Source organism: Pteronotus mesoamericanus, unplaced genomic scaffold, assembly GCF_021234165.1.
Source record: "Pteronotus mesoamericanus isolate MK-2021 breed Mesoamerican mustached bat unplaced genomic scaffold, CSHL_Meso_final contig_502, whole genome shotgun sequence".
Classification (NCBI taxonomy): Eukaryota; Metazoa; Chordata; class Mammalia; order Chiroptera; family Mormoopidae; genus Pteronotus; species Pteronotus mesoamericanus.
In genome coordinates, this window is record NW_026555187.1 from 989935 (window position 1) to 1014097 (window position 24163).

At 46.7% G+C, this 24163-nt stretch overlaps 2 protein-coding genes across 4 annotated transcripts in view; both read right to left on the minus strand.

Moving 5' to 3' along the window:
- MED26 (mediator complex subunit 26) overlaps positions 1-1531 on the minus strand; it is a 42357-nt gene extending 40826 nt beyond the window's left edge. Inside the window, exon 1 of the mRNA XM_054578854.1 lies at positions 1453-1531. Within this exon, the coding sequence (XP_054434829.1) occupies positions 1453-1524 (72 nt within the window). The 5' untranslated portion in view covers positions 1525-1531. The remainder of the gene's footprint in view (positions 1-1452) is intronic.
- Positions 1532-3849: 2318 nt separating this feature from the next.
- Positions 3850-24006, minus strand: SMIM7 (small integral membrane protein 7). 3 transcript variants are annotated; one of them, XR_008529598.1, is made up of 7 exons: positions 23924-24006; positions 23321-23502; positions 23198-23239; positions 22717-22769; positions 20750-20840; positions 15550-15686; positions 3850-4468 (listed from the first exon to the last, which is right to left on the minus strand). XR_008529598.1 is itself a non-coding variant. In XM_054578855.1 (6 exons), the coding sequence occupies exons 1-6, from the start codon at positions 23990-23992 to the stop codon at positions 15671-15673; spliced, it is 453 nt and encodes a 150-aa protein (XP_054434830.1). In that variant the 5' UTR covers positions 23993-24006; the 3' UTR covers positions 12449-15670. The 3 variants fall into 3 exon arrangements, 1 of the variants encoding a protein (XP_054434830.1); XR_008529597.1 differs by lacking the exon at positions 3850-4468 and adding an exon at positions 12449-13376; XM_054578855.1 differs by lacking the exon at positions 3850-4468 and having other exon boundaries at positions 12449-15686.
- Positions 24007-24163: the final 157 nt, after the last annotated feature.

Below are 24163 nucleotides of genomic sequence, written 5' to 3' on the forward strand. Positions count from 1 at the left end.
TTGTAGCGGTACCAGTTGCTGCAAACATTCTGGAAGGTTTTATATAGTTTGTGCCTACTCCACCCCCAAAATCCTAACAAAAATGTATACAACAGTTGTTAAGGCAATTTACACCAAGTCAATCTTAATGGGGCCTGAAGACCAGAGATAAGGGAATTACTTACGATTAAGATAAAAGCAGATCATAGCTCCTCAATTTCCACCAAACTGAACAATCCAACGTAAATTAAAAAAAAAAAAAAAAAAAAAAAAAAAAAAAGCTGAGGCTCACTAAGAGTAATTAGCCAAGCTCACATAAAGGAAAAGCAAAAGCCCCACCAGTGTGAGAAACCCGAGTTACCTGTCCAAGCCCAAGCTGTTATTTTCTTCCATCCCCAGCATGTTAAAAAGTGATCTCAATGGCCACTTCCTGGTCTCCCAGCAAATGCAGGGGCTCACTTCATACCTGGATACCATCTTCCCATTGCTCAACCTGCTCCTGCCGCAGGGGAAAATGACCCCTATCGCCAACAACCCCTTGGAGAATATGTGAGAACAGGATGAGTCTTCCCCTACACACACGGAGGGAGCAGGGGAGATCCCTCTGCAAACAGTAGCCTCAGTGGAGGGATATCTGAGAAAGCAACACCCTAGGGTTGACCCTGACCTTCTAGGTCACAAATCACCAGGCTGGGACCCCCAGGTAGGGAAAAGGGGCACCGGAAATGGGGTTCTTGGGGGAAAGAGAGAGAAAAGAGTCACTTCTAATTCCCTACCAAAAAGCAGGGCTCTGGCTTGATCAGAGACGCAATGGACAATTGAGCCCAGAAAGGCAACATGAAAGATCCCACCTTCCCCAAGATCATCTTCCCTCAACAGTGACCCCAAAAGGGATCCGGCAAAGGCATGGCCACTCGCAGAACCCAGAGGCCTCTCCAGGCGCCCTGGGCTCCCAGCTAGGGTCAAAGCGGGCCGGGGGTTTCCCTACGAAGCCAAGGTGCTTCCAGCCAAGAGAAGGAAGGACCTCCCTGATCACCCAGAAGGCCGAGACACAGGTGGCACACGGGCTCCCCGAATTCTATCCCGGACACCAGTTGCTCTCAGCCTTTCTTCCTCCCCTCCCCCCACCCCCGCCGGGAGGGCTTCCCGGGGGTCTCGGGTCTCTGGGGAAGGGCGAGGCGGATAAGCTCCGTCAGAAACAGCGAGGGTCGTATAACTGGAGCGGGAGAGAAGGCAAAGCTCTGTCCTCAGATCCGTCTGCTCCCTCCGCCCAGGCCGCACGGAAGCCTCGGCCTCACGTACTGAGCGCCCCCGGCCCGGATCCGGGGAGCGAGGGGTTGAGATGGCAGCGGCCCTCATGGGAAGGTGGGCCTCGGACGGGTCCCCGGGAGCCCCGAAAGTGACGGATACTGGGGAGAGGGAGGGTCACGGGCCCACGAGGCCTCGGTCCCGGCCTGCGCGGCGGGTACTTACGTTGCTTTGGGGGTCGATGGCCTGCAGCAGCCGGTCCCTGATCTGCTGCGGAGACGCCGGAGCCGCTGTCATTGCCTGGGCGAGGCGGGGGGGAGCGGCCGGGCCAGCGGGCGGGCGGGCTGAGGCGGGGGACGGGGGTCACTCACTCGCCGGCCTCCGAGAGCGGAGCCTCATGTTCCCCGCGGCGCCGGGGGGGGAGGGGGCGCGCGGGGCGGCGGAGAGGGGAGCCGGAGCCGGGGCTCAGGCCCGGGGCGCCGCCGCCACCGGAGGAGGAGGAGGAGCTGCCGGAGCCGCCGCCGCTGCTGCCGCCGCCTCGAGAACCAAACTCCAGTGAGCTGCCCCCGCGCGGAGCACTCTGGGTAACCCGCGCCGCACGCAGCGTCGGCGCCACGCTGAGGAGGTTGGGAGATGGGGTGGGCGGAGACGCCAGGCCTGGGCGGGGCCACGCGAGGGCCCGCCCTGCACCTGAACGCATGCGCACGCAGGCGCACCGCCACTGCACCGCCCAGCCCCACCCCCCCGGCCCCAAAAGCCGTTGGGAGGCGGTTGGGCGGGGTAACGGCTGCCGCCTAAAGGCCCCGCCCCCGCCCGGGTCTCTGGCGGAGGTTCCCGACGGAAACGCGGGGTGAGCGCCGAGTCCTTGAACACAGTGCTGCGGGCATTGCCTCAGGGCTGCGGTGCAAGGAGGGTGGCCGCAGGACCCCTCCCCGGGGAGAAAAGCCTTCCCCCAACTGACAGAGGTGACGGGGGTCGCGAGCGGGAGAAGCTGCCAAGTTTTCTGAGCCCAGGGGCCTTTGCTCGTCCCTTGATCGGCATTCCTGGGGGCAAGGGAGACGGACGTCCACGTTGTGATGGGCGCGGAAGGGTCTGCCAGGGGGCCCCATCTGCGTCCCTGTCCAGTCCCGAAAACGTGAGAAGCGTCTCTCCGTGGAGCCGCCACCCCAGCTCCAAAAGCTTTAAAAGCCAGCCTCCTGAGCCGATCCCACAGATGCAAATCTGTGCCTAAGTATTGGAGACTGGATCATTCTATTGTAGGGCCGTCCTGTTCGTTGTAGGGTGTTGAGCAGCATCCCTGGTCTCTAGACACTAATAGCACCCTCTCCAGTGACGGCAACCAAAAATGTCTCCAGTCATTGCGAGCAGTCATTTTGAGTCCGTTCCCCGCCGCCCTCGGGCCGACAGAATCTCCCCCTGTTGAGAACCACTTGTTTAGAAAGACCCCTCCACCCTGCTTGGCGTGGAGGCTGGAAACCTGAAACCTTCGTTTTCTGAACCAGACACTTCCCAAAGGGGGAAACTAAGGCTCGAGGTCACCCAAAGTTATAGGTCAACCCCAGAATTGCTAATGTCAAGTCTAAGGGCTCCCAATCCCCCGCCCCGCCCCATGACTGCCTTCTTTCATTGCTATCTTCCTCTCTCTGAAAGCTCTATTAGAAATAGTTATGAAAAAAGGGGTGGAAAGGCAGACTGAGTGGATTATTAGCCGCAGCCTCAGGAGAAAAACTTCTCTGGTTGTTACAGGAAGACCTAGATTTAAAGCAGGAGAGAGGCAGCTGATGAGAACCACATGTGCGCCTTGGATCTGTGCTACACCTGTTAGTCTTGCATTTGTCATGCTTCTGGGAAGCATTTTTATTTGCAAAAACGGCTGTTTCAGCACATGGTTGTGGCTGCTTCTGCAGATGTGAAAAGTTTTACCTCACACTTGTAAGAGAAAATAAATACGGGCAAAATACTTCTCTTTCAGTTATTCTTCTTAGAATGAGGTGTTCTGTGTACATGGTCCAAGTTGGAAACCCGCCCACTTTGAAATATTCTTTATCTCACTTCAGATAAGCAAAATAAACAAGCTCTCCCCGAAATGTAATCTAGTCCTGCCTCTCCTTTTGTAATTTCTAACTAGATGCACAGTATCTTATTTTTAATCAAGGATTATACTGGGGAACGTTTGAGATCCTCCTTGCTGGTAATGTCATCAGTTTGGCTCAAATAAACTCATAAAAAATCTCTACCAAAAAAAAGGATTATGCCGAAATAAGCAATGTTTTGCATGGGTCAGGTTATTTAAGAAAACTGGAAAGCACTCAACTTACCTACTCTTTTTAAAACTAAAAAGAAACATTAAGATGACTCCATGTCCCCAGTAGATAGAAAAGTGCTATTAAATATTTGTGAATAAGTGAATGAACATATCAGATTATAGTAGCTATATACGAGTTCACACACTCGGACATATTTATGCAGTTCAGTTCTACAGACCTGGCACACAGAGGGGCTCAATAAATAACGAATGATAAAAGTATTTTATTAATTAAATATATACATGAGGATGCATGTGTATAGTGAAAATGTTTTATAACAATGAGATGTCACAGGAACTTTTTATCAGCCTATGGTAAAATTGGTTTTGTTACACATCATTTTAAAGTTGCAGAACCTATCAACAACATTGAGAACTTACTGATATACAAAGTATGCTTGTCATGGTAAAGATCACCACAGAATGGAGTCTTGAAAATGTTAGGGCACAGCTCCTAAGTCCATACTGTAGTTCACCTAGCCAAAGCACTTTCTACTTTGAAGATACTTTAAATGTTACGCAAAGGTGGGGCTCAAGGTAAATCCCATTGCTGTAATATCCTGGGTGATATGCCCCTGAAATTATCACGTACAGAGAGCACTGGCTCTACCATCCTAAGACGACAAGATCTTTTGTGCTTGAAACGTCCTTGGAAAAGCTGCCTCATCTTTCAGCAAGGTGGCCCCAAAACCTTAGGGAGAGGAAGTAGCTTCAGGAGGCTGAGCGCAGAGCATGCCCATGAATCTTGGCAGAAAGGGAGTGGACTCCTCCCTTGCCAGGCACGGGCATCACAGAAGGAAGTCATGAGCAGGTCAGCGACCACAACTTCACGGGACCAGTCTTCAACAGCGACGCCACATGGTGGCAAGGAGCAACAGCAGGGAGACGGCTGAGATCCTGAAGTGAGAGCAGCTGTAGCTTTTTAAACACAAAGCCCTGGGAGGTGGGCAATTTAAAGGAAAGGAAATTACTGGACTTACCCCCATAACGTCCGTGAGTGTTCCAGTGATTAAGAGGAAAACAAATGTCAGCAAATCCACCACCCCACTTTGACCCACACGTTAGCTCTGAGCTTAACAATCTGGTGGAAATTTTTAAAAAGCACCTTCTCATATGTTAACTCATTCAACCATATCAATGACCTCCGAAGTACCTAGAGATGGGTTTCAGAGTGCTGCTTGGTTTTACAGCAAGTCTGTTTACTCTAAAAGTGAAACCAATTTCAACTGATTTTGAAAAGCCCTTTAGTGTCACTGCTTTCAGGATAGACGGGAGGAACTCAACTGTTATTGTGCCTCCAAGTAGAGGGATACAAAGATGAATAAAGCCTACTCCGGAGGATCTAGTTTTGAAGCCAAGCACTGGAATCAAGTTGGGAGGCCCATCAATTAAATACTCCAACTGTACTCCACGAAACACGCAGCAGGAGCCCCAAGGTGGGGGAAAGCCATTCTGGACAGGAGGACCCAGAAAGATGTTTGACAGGAAGGCATTTAGTGTTTCCATATGTTCATACTCTCTGACCCAGTGTTTCACAACTTCCAGAAATGTATCCAAAGGAAGCAATCAGATGCAGATACATGTGTATACAAGGAAGTTCACAGTGGCATAATTTATAAGAAAAGGGTGGAAGCAACTTAAGTGTTCGGAGTATGTAAATAAACTGGGGGTCAATTTGTGAAAATGGGAAGGTTATGGACGGGGAGAAACACAGAATTCTGTAACTCCAACTGGGGCAGTGGTCTTGTCTCATGGGTGTATGCAGACATTCACCAAACTGTATATTACTGTAGATTAAACTTTGAAAATAAATAGGATATATAGACTTAGAGGGCTAGATGGATAAGTAGCTAGATAATCTTAGTAGCTAGATAATCTAGCCACTAGAAACCAGAAAAACCTAAAAAGGTTCCCAATTTAATATTAACTGATAAACGCAACATATAAACTATATACATTATCTTAATTTTAGTTTTATTAAATATATACATATTTGTATAGTAAAAATACTGGAAACGAAATAACCAAAATATTTACAGTAATTGTCAGTGACAGGTAGAACGACAGGTGGTTTTTCTTCTGACACATCTGCCTGCAGTTCCACATTTCTTAGAACAAACATGTGGCGCCTCTGGGTTCCAGCCTGGGATCTCATTCCCTTGTCTCCCTTAGATCAGGCAGGGAGAGACTTCCCTCCCTATATAGGCAGGGACCCTTGATGTTGTCGGCAGAAAGTAGTTACTAAAGACCTACCATCCTCCCTCATCACCCCTAAAAAATTTGAGGAATAGAAGTCTCAGCTGGGGCGAGGGGGAGTGTTGGGGCGTCAGAATGAGGCAGGCTAGTAAGGCAGGACAAGTGGAATACGGAAACTGACAGTTAAAGGGCCAAGGAGTTTACAGCCATCTAGTAAATCGCAAAATCCTATCTTACCTAACCAAGGACACTTAAGAGTAAATGGTTTACACTTTTCCTCCCCAACCAGAGGGTAAATAGCTTAAACCTAATTGGTGCCATTTGTGCCAACTACATCCAAGGATGGATGAAATCAAAGGAATAAATCTCATTCTGGCTGCAAGAGCATAAAGCTGATGAATATTCTGAGATCTTCCCCCTTGAGACTTCCCCTAAACTCCAAGCCTTTAAAACCCTCAAGAAGCAGGACCTAATGCTCATTCTCTCTCCCTCTCAAGCTTTTTCCCTTCCCCTCTCTTCTTCCCCCGAGGGGCTTCACCTTTGCCTTTCTCTCTCCTAAGCTCCAAGGGCCCTTCTTCTGCCTCTAACTTGTTTCCTACGCCCATGCAACCCAGCTGGCTCACTACCACTACCCCTGAAACTTTCTAAATACACTTTCTCTTAGTTTGAAAAAAAAGTGACAGCAGCCTGGCAGCATCTGTCTTTGCAGTGCTGGGAGCACTGAGCCACCATGTCAGAATCTGGTGACCATGCTGGAGGGCATGAGGGAGATGCCCAGGGCCTCCGTGGAAGAGAATGAGGAACCAGAAGGCAGAGAATACTGAACCCCACTCATTTAATCCCAGACAGCTGGACCATCCTGGTCGAGATGCCAAGCATGTGCCTTGTCCAATTTCCTGCCCACAAAACTATAACTAAATAATATGTATTTTAAAACACTTAGTATTCAGGTCATTTGCTATGCAAAACTAGCTGAGACATTACTGTTCAAGCCTCAGATATTCAACATACAAGGAGGAGCCTGAAGTTGAAGGGCAAGGAGAAACTTATCCGGGGCTATGTACCCCTAAAGATGCACTGGGATTCCAGGCCGGATCTGTTCTGAACCGTTCTTTCTGCCTTCACGGCTCCGTAACTCCTGAGCCCCTCTTGCCCCATGCTCGTCCGTGGCCACGCGTCTCCTGTGTTCCGGCCCTCTCTTGAACCCATGCCCTGATCCAGTCCTCTCTCCTGCTGACTGTTCTCTCCTCCAATTTGCTATACACATGTGTCCAGGTGGCTCTTTTTCATTTTTGACTTTAACTATCTTTTCTATTACAGTGACCTTCATTCAGTTAAGTACAGGATAAAAAATAATTGTATATAAAAATAACAACACACATAATCTTCACACTCATACAGAGGAAACAAAAGATCAATGCCTCTTTGGATTCCACTTTTCTGCTGCTGTCTTTGCTTTTCCTAGGAGACATAGGAACACTTGTAACCTTCTCCTTTTAATTTATATTTAATTCTTCAGAAGACAAACCGGGTACTAATTTTGGAAATTATAATGCTGGTTTGTCTGTTTTGGGTTTGTAATCACAAAATTATTATTCTTGCTTTCTTTTTTTTTTCCCTTGTAAGAAGACCTCAAAAATCTTGCTAAAATACTGTGTAATCTATTTGCTCAAATAATCTAATCACTCCACTGGAGTGTTTGGTTGACTGGATTATGTCAACAATCAGATTATTTTGCTATGATGGTCTGCTTGTTAGATTAGAGGCTATTACTTTGCTTAGTGTAGTTTTATATTCTATTACTCTAATGAAGCAAAGGAACAAAATCAGTAACTGTTCTAATTCTCTAGAGAATGATTTGATGAACATTTTGTTTAAATCTCTAGAGAAATAAAATCAGATCATCATTTTTTTTCTCAATAAAGAAACTGTAGGATAAACTATAAATTCATTGTGGCTTTTATCCAGGATTGGCCTTTTCTGCTCCAGGCAGCCCTTTCTAACACATGGTTTGGATCTTCCTGGCCCCTGCTCTAAAAACTCAGTGGTCTCCCAATTCCTCTCACCTAAGCCCTTGGACTTTCCAGGTGCTCTTTTCACATACCACACATCACATGTATTTTACACTCCGAAACATGCTATACACGTGTGCTGCCCCCGTTCCTGGACAGACTTATTCCTCATAAGCCCTAAGTAAGCGTTCTCTGCTCTTGTCAGATTATCCACTATGTGACCTGGTTCTTCCTCCTCAGAGTGACCTCACCAAATTCATGTGGCTAGAGTTTTGGCATGTGCTGACTCTGGCCCAAAGCTCAGGGTTCCCAGGTTTGCAGGGAAGCACATAAACCAAATCAGGTACAAGCCATTTCCCTGAGAAGTAGACAAAGGCCAATAAGTGGATGTCAAAAAAAAAAAAAAAAGGGGGGGGGTGGATGTCAACGGGGAGACTGTAAAGAGGGCAGAAAAATGGAAGCAGACAGAAGCCATGAAAAAAAGGACCCAAACCAACCAATGGATCTTCTCAGAAACACAGGCACCAAATTGAACCTCAAAACAGGGAACAAGATGATGAGAGGGAACATGCTCCACAGGGCCTTTCCTACAAACATGAAGTAGGCTTCAGAGAGAGGAAGGAGAGTCAAATCCTGGGCAGTACCTGGTCCCAAGGCATCCCTGTCACAGATGCCCAAAAAGGAGAGGCGACGTCCCAAGGAAAGACAGGACAAGGACTGACAGCACAGGCCCACAGGCCCACCCCACCATTCATTCCAGAACCTCGAAGCTCTGAAAGCTACGTCTTCACTAAAGTTTGCAACAAAGCTGTTTGGTGGCAAAGCTTGTCTTAAGCCATTTACAGTCTTTGCTTATTCAACTTTGAGTGAATACTGGATGTTTTGCAAAAGAAATTATCACTCTGATGAGCGTGCCCTAGCCCAGACGCCTTGGGGTGTCCTGTCACACACAGGATGTGCGCTGCGAAGTGGGAATTCTGAATCTGGAACTGGCTCTGCTGTCTGGGCTTTGGGATAGGCCACAGCAGTGAGGACCTACTGTGTGCTGGGGACATGCCATCTGGCTTGGACCAGGAAGGAGCCATAAACAAAGGATGCAGGTAGCCTCTAAAAGTTGGAAAACGCAAGGAAACTGATTCTCCCCCACAGCCTCCAGAAGGAACCAGCTCTGTCAACTCCGTGACTGTGGCCCAGTGACACCCTTTCTGGATTTCTGGCCTCCAGATCTATAAGATAATAAATTCATGCTGTTTTAAGCTGTGAAGTTGGTGGCCATTTGTTATAGCTGCCCCAGCGACACTAAGCAGACCTTTGACTAAGAAAGGCTTATACCCTCTTCTTTACAGGTAGCACTGCCCAGTTAGAGCTTTCTGCAACGAAATGAACTTGAAATGTAGCTACTATGACTGAGGGGTTGGGGTTTTAGTTTTAGTTAACTGAGATGGAAACAGAAATAACTAGATGTGGTTAGTGGCTACTTATTAACGAACAACATAGGCCTTCGCTCCTCAAAGTGTGGTCAGGGAACCAGCAGCATGGGCAATCCCTGGGAGCTGGTTAGACGTGCAGACTCGCAGCCTGTGCCCACAACCTACTAAATCCGATCCATACGTCACCAAGACCCCCAGGGAATTCATGGGTCATCAAAGTCTGAGACGCCAGGGTGGATGCCACCCTCCACTTCCACACAAATACTTTATTATGAAACATCAGGAGATAAATCCCTTTGCAGCAGTTCTCAGGGTCAGCTTAAAAAAAAATTAATGCCTGAGGCAGACTGTTAACCAAGGAAATAACTAACAGCCGCTGAATAGGTCAGATCCTTGACCACCTGTTATACGTAGACTGAATTGTGTGCTCTCAAAATTCATTTACAGGAGTTCTAACCCCCAATGCGACTATATTTGAAAACAGAGCCTTTAAAGAGGTAACAAAGGTTAAATGAGGTCTTAAGGGCAGGGCTCTGATCCAGTATCACTGATACCCTTGTGAGAAGAGAAATACCAGGAACGCACAAAGAGGAAAGGCCACATAAGGACACAGCCAGAAGGTGGCTGTCCATAAGCTGAGGAGAGAGGACTCAGCGTAACCTTGCCAGCTCCTCGATCTTGGACTTTCAGCCTCCCGAACTGTGAGAAAATAAATGTCTGTTGTTTCAGCCACCCGGTCTGTGACATTTCATTATGGCAGCTCGAGCTGCCTAAGACACCATCTCATTTAAGCCTCATAAAACCCTGTCAGGGGTGTCTTTTAATAAAAGTAGTAACACTGATGAAAATAACACCACTTACTGAGGGCCTGCCCTGTGTCAGGTGGGTTAGAGGCTCATTTCAAAGCTTTCTCCTTCACGGCTGCCTATCGCAACGAGGACGTGGAACGCAGGAAGGCCAAGACACTGCCCCACACCGCACTCTGTAAGTGACCGAGCCCAGGTCTAGGCCAAACCTCTATCTTCCTTTTTTGCCACAACCCCCTTTTCCACTGTTCCTCAATTCACACGATAAACTCTAATTAGATGCAATGAAGCCTTATTGCCCCTGAAATAACTTCTACAACTCCCCCAGTGTACTCTGGGGGCCCACATTTCACCCGACAGGCTCGGGGGAGGCCTGCACGGTGGGCCTTACAAACTCAGACACCTAAAGTAGTCACAGAGCATGCTCTGAAATTAAAAAGTTCTGGCTAAAAGCGAGTCTTGGCAGGTAGTAGCGTCCTAGGCCAGTATGTTTCTTGACAAAGGTCAATCTTTACCTTAATTAAAACTATTGTCTTTTGCATCTAGGATAACACATCTTTGGAATGTCAGAGTAATCGCCTTTTACCAGACCCCTTGGGGCACAATCTCCCAAAGCAGCAGGACACCACAGAGCCCCTCATTGTTATTGTTATCCTGTTCATTGTTAACCCGCGAACAGAAAAGCAGTGTCTCCTTTGACTTCTCATCCAATCCCAGAGATCCCCACCCCACTTGCTTTCCCCTGCCTCCCCAATCTATCGCCAACAGACTTCACGGAATCCCCTTGTCTTCCCCTTTGACTCTACTGTATACGACGAAGTGAAAACGGCCATTCTCTGGAGCATTTTCTCAATCACTAAGATTTTGCTTTCTGGCAATTGTCATTACTTTGGCTCAAAAAAACTCATTGAAAATTCTTACAGGTTTGGACATTTCTTATGTTGACTTAGTTGTTTTTGCAGCTCGTAAGCAGCCACTGACGATACATGAACGACTGGGCATGGCAGCGTTCCGATAAAACTTTATTTATGAACAAAACACCATGGATTTCCTTTCATTTTCCCCCAACCATTTACAAAGGTAAAAACCATTCTCTCTCGTGGGCTCTGAAAAGGTAAGTGGTTGGCCAGACATGGGCAGCAGTTTGCTGACCCTCGTTCAGTCAATACAAAAAGCAAGCCACGGAGCCACATGCTAAATTAATTCTTGGCCATTTTTTGTTGTTGTTGAAAAACATGGACTTTGAGTTCCTGATTTGCTACAGACCCTTTGCCCGAATTCTCATCCATGAACACTTGCTAGTACCTAACTCTTACTTCCAGGAATGCTCAAGGGTCAGAGAGGGGCTTGAAGCATAGTAAGTGCTTTCCTCCACATAATACTGAAAGTCCAGGGAAGGGTGAAAACAAACCCTCAGGTCAAATTTACATTAAAAAAAAAAAACAAAAACAAAAACCCGCATGACTGTTGCTTTAAGAACAAAAACAGTTTACAGCTTTCACCAACACAGGAGAACATCCGGAGGTTTGTCAATACTTCATAAATGTAAATTTGCTTAAGAAGAAAATGAACCGGTTGGAATGAAAAGAAAATGCTTCACTAATGAGTCTCGCTGGCTTTTCGGATCTAAGCACTTCAGAGAGCCAATCTCATTATCACAGGGAACTGCTGCTCGGAAAGATGGCAGCGAGTCCAGGAGGGACCTCATCCCTAACTACTGAGAGACATAAAATCGGGTTTTGGTCTATTAACCATATCACCTGAAAATGGCTGGCTCTATTTTCAGCAAGTTTGAAAAACATGTTTGCAAATGCCTTTATTAAAATCCAGACCACAAGGCACACAAATTACTCCACCTGAGTGGCTTTGGAGAGATGGGGCACCCTGAGATTCTCCATCATTCCCTTGGTTAAGGGACTGGCAAATGTGTCTTGTAAATGGGTCAGTTGGCCATATTTTCAGCTCTGTGGGCTGGATGGTCTCTGTCAGCAACTCTCCCATTGTTGGAAAAAGCAGCCAAAGTAGCCAAAGACAATACATTTTCAAAGGGGTGTGGGTGGCCTCGTGCCAATAAACCTTTATTTACAAAACAGGCTGCCTCGGTGGTTTCCAGTTTCTACTCTAGAGCAGCTGGAACTGAAGTGCTATGAGAAACCCACACAAAAGAGGGATGTGTTCCATTCTTAAGGTGGCAAGAGTGAAGGAAGCAAAAGGTTTCCAATATGAATCCCCAATGGGGGCGTTCAATGTGAACCCTGAAGTCTGCAGCCAGTGCGGGCACTGCAAGCCTTGGCCTTCTCTTTGTTTTCCACATGCAGCTTCTCACCTCAGCAGCAGCTCCAGGTAACACACTCCAGGGCAAGCAGTAGTGGGCACTTATTACTTAGATGGTGGCCAAGATCCTTCTGGACCAAGGTGTAAAGCCAGCTGGTGTGATGTCAACTGCTGTCACTTGTACGTACGAAGAAACAGTTATCTGGGTGGAGCTGAAAACTTTATTCACAGCTTAAACTGAAGCAGCCTAACATCCCGGACAGAGCTGATAGGGATCTAGAACCAAGTCCTTTGGCATGTATGCATGTATAAACATAGGTACAGATGTACAAATGAACGAATGAATGAACAATAAATAAATAAAGACAAAGATGTAAGATGTCCAAGATGCATTTTTCTTTGGTGTTTTTAGCCTACAGTTGTCAAGGTGGGTCTCTTGTTGACAGTGACCTCAAAAAGCCACTGGGGACAATACACTGATAAGTTCACTGCAGTGTTATTTACAACAGACCAAAACTGGAGACAACTCAAGTCTCCATCACTTAGGCTGGTTAAATTAATTAATGTATCCTTACAATGGCTTATTTGCAGTTATGAAGAATTGTACTGTAGGAAAAAATATAGAAACAAGCTGTATAGTATAATTTTTCTACAATAAACACATGCATTGGTAGTAAGAAACTAAAACTAGGTAAAATAAATGAAAGCTGCTAGAGCCATAACGGCGGCACATAACGATGTAGCATGGAGCGCTCCTGGAAGTACCAGTGAGAGAAGCCAGTGAAGGTCCTAACACTGGTGACAGCTATGACATTTAAAACAGTGGACAAGGTACAACTGAATCAAGAGAGAGGGCCCAGGTTAAAGAGAGATTTATTGACTCTGCACAGTAATTAAAAATGAGAACCATGAAGCCTTTCTGGCAGCCCAGAAAATACGAAAGATGCAACGCTGAAATGGAAACAGCAGAACCGGAACTGCCTTACCCACTATCGGGACTATGTCGTAAAACCCTGTAAAGGGGGTGGGAAGGTGGGAAAAGATTTTCCATGCTGGAAATTGTTTCCAATTTTTTAAATTGTTGTGATCGCCCCTTCATGGCGCAGGTGTGGATTGAATGATGAATCTAGGTGAGAAGTGAGAAAACGTAGCAGTGAGGAAACCCATGGCTATCAAGTGCTTGCCTGGTGCCAAATTCAAATCCACCAAATCTCACAACAAACCCAGGTAGGCATGACAAGCCCATTTTAGAGACATGGAAATTGAGGCTTAGAGAGGGAAAGCAATCAGCCAAGGTCCCTCCTGCAAGGAACAGAGGTGAAATCTAAAACCTTAGCTAACTGACCCTGAACAGGAACACTTAAATGCTGTGGGATCCTATGCACCCAAAATTCAAACTCTGATAAGCTTTGGTACCAGAGAGAGTTCTTGAAAAGCTTCCTAAAGATCCACGATGTGCGGTGTTAAAATGTACCGCAGGCTCCAACATGCATCCCCTAAAGCCACCCTGCTTATAAGAATTTAACAATGAGATAACAGTTCTCTGGAGAAAAATACAATGATTGAAAGAAATTCTCAATGACACCATTGTCCTCTCTGAGAATGGTTCATCCCCATAACACACAAATGCCTCGCCTCATTGAAACCTCGGTGTGAATCTGAATGAGGCACAGGTTTCCTCACACCATTCACACGCCTTGAAGAATGACTAGCCAAGATCTTGGCATGTCCATTCTTGCTGCAAGAACACAGGCCTGGGCAAAACTTGATTCAGAAGCTATGTCCCCTGCTACTCACAAACCATGGGGAGATGCCTGGCCAGATTTGACAAGGGAATAATCTATAGAAGCAATGAAGAGGAATGACCTTAGCTGAGCAGTACTACAAGTGGACTTGACTCTGGTCTAACTAAACCCCATCCTTATCTTATCTATGGTCCCTTCAATTCTTCTAGGAGCGGCCAGGTCAAAATCTTATTTGTCCAATCCCTGTCCAACATTTATTGAGCAAAATCCAAAAGGGAACATTGTTTCTTTTTGTCAGCCTCCAAAAAGAATCCTAGGTGTTTCGCACAAGCCTAATCAAAATGACTCAAGTTACAAGTCAACTTCTTGGTCAAAAATGTGTAACAAAAAGTCTTTGGGAAAATTAGCTTCATTTTCAATGCTCAGTGCTCATTTAGTTCTAAAAGCCTGCGTGTTTGCTTTTTCCTCCCATCAGGTCTATCCACTCCTAAGTCAGGACTTCAAAAACTACAACAGACAAATCAAACACCTATGGGGTCCAGGTGGTAACCACTAGTGTTTCATTTTGGCAATTAAACCAGACTCTCTTTCAAAGCTTCTGTGCAAAATGCTCAAATGAGGCTCATTGTTTTTTAAACCTTGAAATCACCCACTTGAAAAACAGACCCAAAAACCCCAAGCTTTCAGAACTAGGTCCCACCATTACCAAATAAATCACTCTCACTCTAAAAATTATATAGCCCTGGCCAGTGTGGCTCACTGGATTGCGCACCAGCCTGTGAAAAGAAGGGTTGCTGGTTCGATTCCCAGTCAGGGCACGTGCCTGGGTTGCAGGCCAGGTCCCTGGTTGCAGACATGCGAAGCAACCAACTGATCAATGTTTCTCTTGCGCATCACTTTTTCTCTCCCTCTCTTCCCATCTCTCTAAAAATGGATAAATAAAATCTTTAACTTTTTTTTTTTTTTTAATTGTACAACTAATGGCTCCTTAACAGAGTGCTTTCAAAGCCAGGGAAAATTTCCCATAAGACACCTGTCTGCCCCTGTTCTACACCTCTCTTCCGTGGGAACCAGTAATACTTTATCCTTAAAGTCCTGGGAATGACAGCTACACTAAGTGGCCAAGCAGGACCTATTGTGACAAAGAAGGAACTTGGATGCAGACCCGGCAACAGTGAACTTTGTTATTCATAAACAGAGTCCAATAAAGAGGCTACATCAAACACAAAAGCCAAGTTTTCTGCTTCAGATCCTCAAAAATAAATGAGTTCTAAAAATCTGTATAATGAAAACCAAAGCGATAGTTATTAAAAATAAAGCAAAAATAGCCAGAAATGTATTTTAGTGAAAGCCTGGTGGAAGAGGGATTCCACTCCGATAAGACTGTCTTTTCTATGGGGAATGCAATGCTATCACAGCCCCTTATTCCCTCCTGAAACTCCTCAAGTAGACAATGTTTCAATGCTGAGACCAATGTAAAAATCTTTTTAAAAAGAAAACAATGATGTGGCCAGGAAACCACGTGCATCTTGGCGAACATTTTTTTCCACCCACCACAAGCTTGGGCTTTCTGAGAAGGTCACCGGTTTTCCAGTCAAAAACATTCTTGAAGTTATCAGGAACGAAGAAAGACGTGGCATCTGGGAAGGTACGTTCTTACTTCCGTATCTGGAGCTCAGGAGCCAAACAGCCTGGAAAATTCAGAGGGCAGAAATGTCCATGAGAATGGAAAGCTGTCACTCCGAAAACACTTTTAGACAATATTTTGGCCCTAGCTGGGTAGCTCAGTTGGTTAGAGCATTGTCCTGATAAGGCCAAGGTTGCTGGTTTAATGTCTCCCTCCGCCGATCAGAAGCAACCAATAATGCGTAAATTCGAGCTCGGAAGTGGAAGAGCAAATCAATGTTTCTCTCTCTCCACTCATCCATCTTGTTGAAATCAATACATCAAAAATTTTTAAAGAAAATGTTTTGTTTTTATTAAGATTATTTTTATATCATTTCTCATTTTATAAGTAACTCTTCTGTTACACAATACTGTGAATATACTTAACACTACCAAACTATACTTAACAATAAAATCTTTAAACAAATTTTAAAAGACCTTTGAGTAAACAAATGATTACAGTTAACTCTATTCACTGAAGAAAATCTGGAATAGGAAAGGTCTGGAAACTGTAATAAATATCCCTGAGGTCTGGGAGTGGGTATGTAGGTTATGACATAGGGCTACTGGAGAAACCACAGAGCTGTTAAAAAGACATATATGGGAAATCTATTATCTTTGAAACATTTCTGTAAATCCAAATTCCTTCCAAAATAAAAAGCCTATTTAAAAAAAAAAAAGTGAAGGAACAATTGGATCACCACATGCCAAAGAATGAACTTGGATCTCTACCTCCTACCATATATAAAAGTTAACTTAAAATGGGCCATAGACCTGATTACTAAAATTAAAACTATAAAATTCTAAGTGACAAAAGAAAAAAATAGACTGGACTTCATCAAAATTAAAAACTTCTGTGCTTCAAAAGACACTATCAAGAAAGTGAAAAGACAACCCATAGAATAGGAGAAAATCCTTGCAAATCATGTATCTGAAAAGGGACTGGTATCCAGAGTATAACAGCAAGTCATTAACAACCCAATTTAAAAAATGGGCAAGGACTTTCGTGGATGGCTGTGAACGCAGAGAGAACACTATGAAGGCTGCGGGCACCCTGCGAGAGTACAAGGTGGCAGGGCGCTGCTGCCTGCCCCCGCCCCGCGAGCCACATACCACCCCTCTACCGCATAGGCGTCTTTGCACCTACAAGTCCCATTTCTGGTACTCTGTGTCTTGACTGAAGAAGAAATCTTCAAGGGAAATTGTCTACTGCGGGCAGGTGTTCGAAAACTCCTCCCTTCGGGTGAGGAACTTTGGATCTGGCTGCACTACAACTCCAGCAGCAGCACCCATGCCATGTACCGGGACCACTGGTGCTGTCACCCCTGCTACTGAGACACGGCTGCCCCGCACCACGCCCTCAACCACTCAAGCCAGATCACGAAGGCGGAGATCGCAGCCAGAGAGTGCTGCCGACCAGCAATCAATCAGTTTCCCAACTTGAAGATCAAGTTCCCCTGCCCCACTGGGTCTTTTCCTCGCCAGCACAAGGCCACGCTTCACCACCAAGAGGACCAACACCTTCTTTTTAGATGCAAGGCCTCCCTGTCCCCTGGTCTGCCCGAATAAATCCTTGGGAAAATGGAGGTGCTCGGGGAAAAAAGGGGGCAAAGGATCTGAACAGACATTTCTCCAAAGATGTACAGATGGCCAATAGGCACATGAAAAAATGCTCCATGTTAGGAAAATGCAAATCAAGCTTCATATCCAAAAAAGACTGACCATAACAAGTCTTGACAAGGATGTGGGGAAACTGGAACATTCCCTCCCCCGCAAACACACACCCCGCTGGTGGGAATGTATATTGCTGCAGCTACTTTGTAAAATAGTCTGGAGTTTACTCAAGAGAATAAATACAGAGTTACCATATGACCCAGCAATTTCACTCCTGGGTGTATACCAGAGAGAGCTAAAAACTTAAATCTGCACAAAAACTTGAACACAAATGTTCCTATCAGCATTATTCATAATAGCCAAAAAAAGGAAGCATCCCAAATACTCATCAACTAATGAGTGGGTGAACAAACTGTGGCTTACCCATACAATGGACTGTTATTCAGCCATAGAAAGAAATGAAATCCTGATTCATACCACAAATGATTGAAGAAACTAGAAGACATTATGCCGCTGAAAGAAGCCAGGCACAAAAGGCTATACCATGTGTATGAAACACCCAGAACAGACATAAAGTACATCAGTGGCAACCACAGGCTGGGGAGGGGGAGTGGGAGTGACTGCTTAGTGGGTGTGAGGTTTCCCTTTGAGGGTGAACATATTCTAGAATTAGATCGTGCGGATGGTTGCACAACCCCGTGAATACATTATAAAATCTTGAACTGTGAAAACCAACTTCCATTTTTTCCTTATTTATCCTTCTCTGTGGTTTGCCACCCTCATTATCTCCTATCTTCCTTCCAATATTTTGTTATGAAGATTTCAACAAATAGAAGAATTAAAAGAACAGTTCAGTGAACACCCACATACGCACCACCAACATTCTGCAGTTAACACTTCGCTTTACTGGGCATTTAATTATTTACCTGACTACCTTATTTTTGATGTCTTTGAAAGTTAGGTTGCAGCCCTGGCTGGTGTGGCTCAGTGGACTGAGTGCCGGCCTGCGAACCAAAGTGTCGCCAGTGGGACTCCCAGCCAGGGCACATGCCTGGGTTGCAGGCCAGACCCCCAGTAGGGGGCACACGAGAGGTAGACATACATTGATGTTTCTCTCCCTCTCTAAAAATAAATAAATAAAATAAATTTTTTAAAAAAAGAAAAGAAAAGAAAGAAAGTTAGGTTGCAGATATCAGTATTCTCCAGCCCTAAACATTCAGGCACGTTTCTCCATGTTAAAGTTTTTCATGACTTAAAAATTTCCAAAGTAGCCCAACTCAAACAATACAGAAATGGGTGCGGGGAATAGCAAACCATCACTCCGGCCCTGCTACAGTCACCTCCATGGACGGTTTGGAATAGATCTGCCCAAATCCCTCGCTGGAAGTGTTTCCATCACAGACTTCAGCACCCAATCAGTATTTACTCAATGTTTACTGTGTGCTGGCCACAACCAAAGCCAGAGAATGCGTACAGGTAACATTGGCCTTCTTTATTCTCAAAACATTTCCCAATGTAGACATAACCTTCTGGTACATCATCACTAACGGCCTTCTGACAGTTGGTCATATGGATGTTCTTAAAGTTACTCGATTCTTCCCCTGTTCTTGGACATGTATGTGATTGCCAGTGTTTTAATATCCTGGAAAAGCCAGTCACTGCCTGACTTTTCCAGAAAAAAATCTTCCCTCAATCATAACCCCTGCAGGAAGAGCTGGCCTAGGTCAGGGGTCAGCACACTCTGTAAAAGGCCACACAGTAAGTAGTTCAGGCTTTGTGGGCCAAGGCAGTCTCTGTTGCAATGTCCCAACCGCTATAGCGCGGAGGCAGTCACAGATGTGGGCGTGCTGTGTGACAGTAAAACTTCATTCATGACAACAGTCAGGGACTAGCTATGGCCCATGGACTGCAGTTTGCTGAGCCCTGACCTCAGTGGTTAGGCTGGACTCAGGAGCCTCCAATCCAACTAGGACTGGGTAGCACCTAGCGAGGTCAATGAGATTTTGCTCCTAGGAAATGACATCAGCGCACTGGGCTACTGATTAAGCTTCCCTTGGGCTGAGTTGGGGGATCAGAGAGCCTGAGGCTACCACCCTGGTCACAGGCCAGGAGATGAGCAGTGAAGGAAGAAAGGACAATAAAGCCAATGGACAGAAAAAAAACAAAAACAAAAACAAACCCAGAATAAAAACCAAGTTCTTCCTTGCCCCAAGGACTATGCACACATGCTGCTTCTGGTACTACCTTGCTTCCCCCCAGCTCTGTAAATTAGGCTTCCTGTCATTCTTGACTTAAATGGCATGTTATCAAAGAGCCTCTTCCTAACTGCCTTCTAAACTGGGAGACTCCCTTGCTTTTGCCACCACACAAGTGACTTACTCCTATTTGTTTTCTCTTTCTGTTTCACCTGTTATACTATGTGTTCACGCAAGGCAGGGACTGTTGCTGTCTTGATCTCAGCTATGACCCCAGAGCCCAGCCCACAGCAGACAGTTGTGAATGAATAAATGAATGAATGGATAGGGACAAAGGACAGAGGAGGCCCCTACAATGTTCTGCTTCCCCTGAGTCCTAGTTATACTTCCTGAACTCGTCTGCAAATTCCTTGTTCTCTTCACCAGTCCTCTTGGCAGCCTTATCAGCGCTCCCAAAAGGGGCGTCTCTGGGCATCCGTCACAGTCCTGATTCTGGGCTCTGCAACACTTCCCAGCGGCACGGCTAACCTCTCTCATCCTCCAATCTCCTAAGTCCTGGGACCAGCTCCTCAAACAGCCAGCTGCCACAAAGACCACCCAGCAACTCCAAATTTAGCATCTCAGCTTCTCATTCTCTTCCTCTTTGGAAGAAGCACACAAAATGGGCCCAGCATGGCCCAGAGCTCCAGATTCTTCTACTGTTTTAATCCTGAATCTGTTTACTTTGAGTTCACAATTTATTAACAGCAGTATTAGAAGTATGGCCTGAGGGTGGAAGGAAAACCAACTCGGCTGAATTTTTTTAGACTAGGTAAGAAAATAAAAAAGGGCATAAAAACAAACAGAAAAATATTGTTTTAAAGAGCATAAAAAGTCTGAATACACTTCTGGATTCCAGCAAGGCAGGAGCAGGACCCAGCAGCACAATGGCCATCCAACCATTTTTCACCTTGACTTCCGCCAAGTATACACTAAGCACAGCAGAACTAGCTTCAGGTGACCAGACCACAGGCTCGAGGAAGGCATCTCTTGGCAGCTCGTGGAGACATACCACAAAGCCAGGACTTGGAGAACACCATGCTCCAAACTAAGCTTCAGCCTGGACTGCAGTGGCATAGCTTAAACCCTATAAACCTGTCTCCTCTCTAGCATGCAGAGTTCTTATTTTGAGGGCAGAAGGTACACCAAAGTGCAGACTCAGAAGACAGAGAATGGTCATGAGGTGGGTCATTCTGGAGGATGCAGAATGACAATAAAGGAGGTGGGCAGGCCTGACTTACACGATCATGCAGAACATCATGAAAACATTCCACAGGGCGATGAAGATTCGGAAGTACCTGAGGCTCAGTAAGAACTCCCGGATGTTGTCACCTGGAAAGTCAGAAAGCATGTTTACAAGCACTGCTAACATTACTGCTGTCACAGTTGCAGGTGTTTCTGTGGTCTCTCCACCCCACACCTACTGCTCCCATGTTTCCAGGGCCAGCTCTGCCTTTCCTTTGGGTCTTTTCTGCTCCCCAACCCTCAGCACTCAGGATGTGGCTGCCACTGACCAATCCAGGGAAAGCACCAGGATCCAAGCCTCTGATTGGCTCAGGGAGAGTACATGATCCAAGTATGCCCAATGAAAGTCAGCCCTGAGACTTTTGCCCCAACTATTTCCTGCCAGACTTCCTGGGCTGGGCTGGAAAGATATGAGCAGAGTCCTCCAGGGCAGGGGTTGGCAAACTACAGCTCAGGAACCAACACTGGCCCCTGCCACCTGTTTCTGTGTGGCCTGGGAGCTAAGAATGTTTTTCCTACTTCTTAATGGTTAAAAAAAAAAAAATCAACGGAGTATTCAGTGAGATACAAAACTTAAATGAAATTCACATTTCAGTATCCACAAATAAAGTTTTTTTGGAACACATCCATGACCTTCATTTACATATTGTCCAGGGCTGCTTTCTAGTTAAAAAAGTAGAGTTGAATTGCTGCACCAGAGACAGCACAGCCTGCAAAGCCAAAAACATTTCTAATCTGGCCCTTTACACAAAAATGCACTCAGCCCTGCTCTAGCGTTGTCTTTGCTAACACAAGCCAGCCTGACAGTAAAACCAACCAAAAGTAAAAGAGACCTGGAGACAGTCACGTGCTGGAAGGCTGCTTTGAACCTTGAATCCAGGCGTGCCTGAAGACAATGCTACCTTTGGATGTTTCAATTTGCTTTAACCACTTTGAACTGGGATTTAAGTATTTGCAACTAGAAGCATACTAATTTGGGCAAGTAAAGGAGGAGTTCCGCTTTGGTGACAACTTACTCTAGTCTCCTCTGCTGGGAAGGAACAGAAACCACTCAAAGAGGAGGCAATTTGGTACATTAAGACTCCAGAGACCTGTATTTCAGAACCTTCCTCTGAGATTTTGAGTCGATCTGCACACATGTCCTGCCCAGGCCTCCGGAATGAAATGAACTGGTCCAAGTTAGGTGACCTACAAGGATGCTACCCAAAGTGTCATCTAGAGACCACAGCTGTCCAGTAAGTACAAAATACCGGGCAAGGGCTCAGAAATTATCACAGCAACCCCAACATGACAGCCACGTGGTACTGCTGCACCATCCTAGTGTTTGATCAGCACACGGTCTTGCTGAATATGCTTTACACGAGTACAGTATTATCCACCCCATGGGGTAAGCTGTATGCGGCACAACCTAAGCATTGGGCCAGCATGGACTTCAAATGCCAGAGACGGGTCTGTCCCCAGGATGTTTGAGAGGCACTGCTTGGCAAGGCCCTTCCCTAAGCCGAGGATCATGTAATCGTGCTCTCCTGCCATTAACAGATGCCGATGGAGGCCACCTGTTCATTCCAGGCAAGAGTTAAGTGTGGGGGACACAGGGAGGACAGAGCTCTCAGGGGAGACAAATACTAAGCAAGCAATCACACAGCAGGAATGAGCCAAAACAAGCTGAAGCCTCTTCTCTGGAGTGAAGTAAAAGGTGAAGTATGAGGGGGAGACATTAGCCAGATGACAGGATACTTAAAGAAAAATTATAAATGTAGGAAAGTGATATGAGTGCTGATCTATGTACCAAGTTCTAGAAGGAGAAAGTGGATGACATAGGTGGGAAGAAGGAACATCACGTCCTCATGCCTCTCCCCCCCCCAACACACAGACACACACATTAAAAAGAAAACGGATAGGACTTGAGAAAGAACTGTCCTCTGAAATGGACCAATTCCGGAATCCAGAAAGGAGGCTTTACCTGTGCCAGGCTCCCTGGATTCGTCCCCAAAGCCTTGTGTGTCCTTCTTTTTCCTACAAAGAGAAGCAGTGTCCACTTTCGATGGAACACAAGGACCGCCCAGCCCCCTGGCCTCAAAGGGCAGCAGACAGCCCTACCGCTGACTTGCTCTGTGACTTCCGGAGGTTCGATGACCCTCTGGGCGCCCATCTGCCCCACCAATTACTGACAGCAACAAGGTGAAGAAGCTAGTCCCTGGGTACAGGTTAGGGATGAATTTTTAGGGAATGGGCCTGAGGCTCTTAGGGGTGCGAAAAGAGGGATCCCCGGGGAACGGAGAGTCAGGATGTCAAGTCGCGATGGAGTAGGGACCAGGTTGCAAGCTGGGCCAGAGGGCGGAGTGGGACTTGGGAGCACAGCCTGTGACGTGAGCTGGCTCACGCTCCCGGAGGCGGGGCTACGGGTCCCCGGGTGGGGCTGCGGCCCTCCGCGGCCTACTCACAGCTTAAAATTAAGCACCGCTCCGGCGTTCATCAGTAGCGTCCTGCGGAGGGAGAATGCGGTTACCTAGGCTGCCCCCAACCCCGTCGGGCTCTATTGTTCAATCTCTGGTCCCCTTAATTACCCGAAGAGCAGGATGTCTCCGATCATCGTTACAGCCGAAACGTCCACTAGAGCCGGAAGCGGAAGTCCCGAGGAGAGAGGGGAGGTGGACACGAGTCGACCAATCGCAAAGCAGTGCTGGTGAGGACTGAGCCAGTGGGAGGCCAAGGCAGGCGGGGTCCAGTCCTTTGAAGACCCGGCCCTCTTAGGGAAAAAGAAGCACCCATATTCGCTGGAGAGGCTTAGAGCGTAGTGGAGTAGGACTGGGCGAGCGTGTGGACGTCATCTATGGGCGGGACCATCTGGAGGCGGGATTAGGTCACTCATTAGAGGCTTGCCGCACTGGCGTGAGCCACCGGCCCGCTATTGAAGTAGTGCTGCGAATTTTCCTTCTGGAGCCTCAGCTGGGGCTTCGAAAGAAACGGGACCCCTCACTACTGAGCTGCACAGGGGAATGGGTCTTGATGCAGTGGGTTCTCCCGGGCATGGACGCCCCGACTGATTGGGGAGGGTCCTCCTGGGCCTCTTGAGAGGCGGGGATCCCCACTACCGGTGGGGGGCATACCTACCGGGTGGTCTCTTTAGAGGACGGAGGTCCCCGTGGGGGACAGAGGTCATGACTTACTGAGCCACACGGAAGACTGGGATAATGACAGCTGCATAGAGAACGAGGTCCTGAGTGAAGAGACCCCATTCAGGGCACGGGAGGATGGAGTTCTCCACTGATCAGGCCCCACGGGGGATGGAGATCCCGATCCGAGGGCTCCGCAGATGACATGGGTCCTCATCGAGCCCCATCTGGATGCGGTCCTGACTGATCCGTCCCACCTGGGTGGGCTCCGTGCGTGAGGGACTCCCTCTCCCC

Coding starts and splice junctions, on each gene's coding strand:
- SMIM7 (XM_054578855.1), bottom strand. CDS start 23,992: ATGGGGTCTCTTCACTCAGGACCTCGTTCTCTATGCAGCTGTCATTAT. Junction 22,770..23,197: donor GCGGTGCTTAATTTTAAGCT/GTGAGTAGGCCG, acceptor TTCTCTTTGTAG/GAAAAAGAAGGACACACAAG. Junction 20,841..22,716: donor ATCCAGGGAGCCTGGCACAG/GTAAAGCCTCCT, acceptor CTGACTTTCCAG/GTGACAACATCCGGGAGTTC.